Raw genomic sequence first — 3060 nt, 5'->3', positions numbered from 1 at the left:
ATTTAGAGGTGAGCAGCGATGAGGCCATCGATCAATATCCTGCTACAGCCAGTCTGTGGAAGCCTGTATCAACGTGTCACCTACAGTCTCGAAAGGTGGCACTTTTTGAAAGTGTGAGAGAAAGGAGTTTTGTCTTCATCCTGAGAAGGTCAACAGTAAAGCCAAAAAATGCTGTATCGAGCGAAAAGGACCAAACCGAGGTGTATGAACCACAAGGCTGAACACTGAATTAACAGCGACCCAGTCACTAGGAGGCAACCAAAACATCTCAACAAATCCAGAAGTCCACAAATAGACATTTCTAAGCTCTCAGGGGATAGTAACGAATCCGCAAGTACCTTTCACAAAAGCACAGTGAGTTTCTCAAAACCAGCTTTAGCTGATGCAGGGGACCACACTGCTTTCGGCCAATCTGAAACAGTCATAAGCTCTTGCCCGAAGCATGAAGGCCATCCCCACCACTTCTAGACAAGCAATTTTTCATTTTTAAACAGTTTAAAGGCAACTCACTAGAACCTGGATTCCCTCTTTTTCGATAGGAGCTTGATCATAAGTGGCATCACAAACTCGCACCAAGGTTGTCACTCCATACTTCTTCAGCTCCTTTAAGAAAAAGGAAAACACGTGAGCACACTGACAGAGTGAAGAACTTTCTCATCAGCTACAAAGTAAACATTTTACACAGAGTCAGTGATACCTGACTGTTGCACAGCTCCAAGGTGACGATGCAGCAAAGGAGCAAGGGCCAACTCAAAAAGCAGGGGAGGGGGTTATGGCCTACATTAGGACAAGGGTTACAAGCAACAGGAGTAAGAATGGAACATCTCTGAATTCTTCTTCTCTACCGAAATGCCAAGGTGGAAAAAAAATGCATATATAAGAGCAAAATTAAAATAGCTGCTTATATTCTCCAAACAGCTTCTTCTTCTTTTTAAATAGAAGCCTGGAACTGTTTGCTTCAGCCAGTGTTGACATTTTGAGGCAGGGAGGAACAGAACACACACACCACCACACTCTAGCTTCCTTGTAATGCACTATAAGTAGCACATTGTGCTAGATAAATAATCAGAAGATCAAACAAAAGCTGTTGCAGTTCACTTTGAAGGTTCATACGGCAAGCAGAATTTCCTCTCATGTTTGGAATGAATCATTATAACTTCTAACAATTAGCAGTAATATCTATTCCAGAGTCAAGGCTCCTGAAAGAAGAAGACAATCCACAATAATGGGGGGGGGGGAAATATATATAAAGACCAAAACAATGTGGCTTTCAGACAAAATTAACCACTAATATCCAAGTGGACTCATGGCAAAGAACATGCTGCTAGATGATCGAAGTCTGTTAATAGCCAGTCAGACATCAGTATCAGATGACAGGATCTCTTTGGAATGAGAAAGACCCGCATACCCAAGATAAAAGCCCTCTAGATATAAGGGCACAAAGATACAACAGGTTTGGAGCAGACTAGAACACAGACATACACTGTACCGCTACTTCTCTGATGATACCATCTGTTACTTTTCCCAGAAAACTGAATATTAAATTTTGCCGCATGCAAGATCTTATTGTGTCAGTAACGGTGTGATCCACTGCCCATTGTAACTGACTCTTCCCACAGTTTGACCCAGGCAGATGTCATTTTCCATGGACAAATTCCAGCACCTGAAATCTCTGACAATTCTGGGATTGGTAGGGCAGTTTGAGAACACATCCTGTAAACTAAAACACCAGTTTAAGTATGGCACTTAATCCTACTCTAAGGGAGAAGAAAGGTCAGAAACCAGTTACAATTCCATTAACTACTTTTTTAAAAGCCAAAAGATGAGCAACAGATGGATATATTAGAAGCACTGCATTATTTAATGAAAAATAACGTTTAGAGATTCAAAACATGCAGTCCTTAAGAAACCAGGACAAGAACAATGGCAAGGATGCGTATATTCAAAAATGGAAGCGCATCCAGCCTCCACAATTAAAGAAATAAAGGACTTTTTAAAAAGTAGTTGGTGGATTCTCTTCTCATACTGTCAAGAGAGTGTGAACAACATATTAAAGATAAAAACACCTTAAGTTTCAAGTCACATACAGCCAAAGCACCGAGCAACAGGTGTGAAGAATGACTGTTCAGTACTTCCACAGAAACTATGAGCATGTAAGGAAAAAAGCACGACACTTTGACTACCTTACCTCTATGAACTTGCTGAGGGTTGCATTGGTTGGGTTGTGAGTGATCAGGAAACGCATATTCTCATAAGTGATTTCCACGGGGGCTGGACGGTTCATAATGGCAAACAAAATGTGTAAGGGGCCAAAAAAAATTTAAAAAAAAAAAAATAAAAAAAAAATCAGTAACCTTGGAAACGTTTCACAGCAGAAAACATTAAAAAGACCACTAAAATGCCTGGGATTGATCAGAGCTTGCTTTGACGTGTTTGTTCCTTAAAGAATTCGCTTCTAGAAAAGCAGGTTTGCTTCAGAATCCTCTTGAACTCAACTTCGGCCTCAGTTACTGCAGGTGGTATCCTTCAGACTCCAAAAACTCTGACTAGATGCAAGACTAGGCAGCCTGTTCTACATTTAGGCACTGGTGAGGCAAAAAAGTAAGGGCAGATTTTCTCTCCACTTTGTTTTCTTGATGCTTAGTTTTGCTAGAGTCAGTAAAAGGAATATGCTTCCAATGTGCAGGAGATATCCCATATATTTGAGTGTGTTCGCTGTGTCTGGAGTCTTCAAGGCAAAGTAATTATGGCACGTAGAACCCCCTGCACTCGGCTCACTTGTCAGCCAGGATGCTGTGCTGGGCCTGGCAGAAGTCTGCCCTCACACTCAGAATCGCCATAAATGTGCAACGTATATTCCAACAGAACACCTAAAGAGAAGAAAAATATCAGGTAAGAGGAATTGTTGCTTCTACTTCCAGAAACACCAAATATTGACAGACACCCCCCCCACACACACCCCTCCCAAGAAACTCAAATTAGACTAGACAAAACTATGTTTAAAAACCGAACAAACAAAAAACCCAAAGCTTTACTGGAGTCCCGACAGTTGTAATCCTG

The 3060-nt window shown here is 41.2% G+C and overlaps 1 protein-coding gene across 1 annotated transcript in view; it reads right to left on the bottom strand.

The window, feature by feature from the left end:
- Positions 1–3060, bottom strand: part of PTP4A2 (protein tyrosine phosphatase 4A2) — a 13445-nt gene extending 10385 nt beyond the window's left edge. Inside the window, exons 1-3 of the mRNA XM_009648535.2 lie at positions 3036–3060; positions 2189–2870; positions 511–603 (exon numbers count right to left, since the gene is read on the bottom strand). Coding sequence (XP_009646830.1) covers positions 511–603; positions 2189–2284 — 189 coding nt within the window. The 5' untranslated portion in view covers positions 2285–2870; positions 3036–3060. The remainder of the gene's footprint in view (positions 1–510; positions 604–2188; positions 2871–3035) is intronic.

The sequence above is a fragment of the Egretta garzetta genome, unplaced genomic scaffold, assembly GCF_000687185.1.
Source record: "Egretta garzetta isolate BGI_Z169 unplaced genomic scaffold, ASM68718v1 scaffold101, whole genome shotgun sequence".
Taxonomy (NCBI): Eukaryota; Metazoa; Chordata; class Aves; order Pelecaniformes; family Ardeidae; genus Egretta; species Egretta garzetta.
The sequence above is the reverse complement of the archived record's forward strand: the minus strand, read 5'-3'. Positions and strand labels throughout refer to the sequence as shown.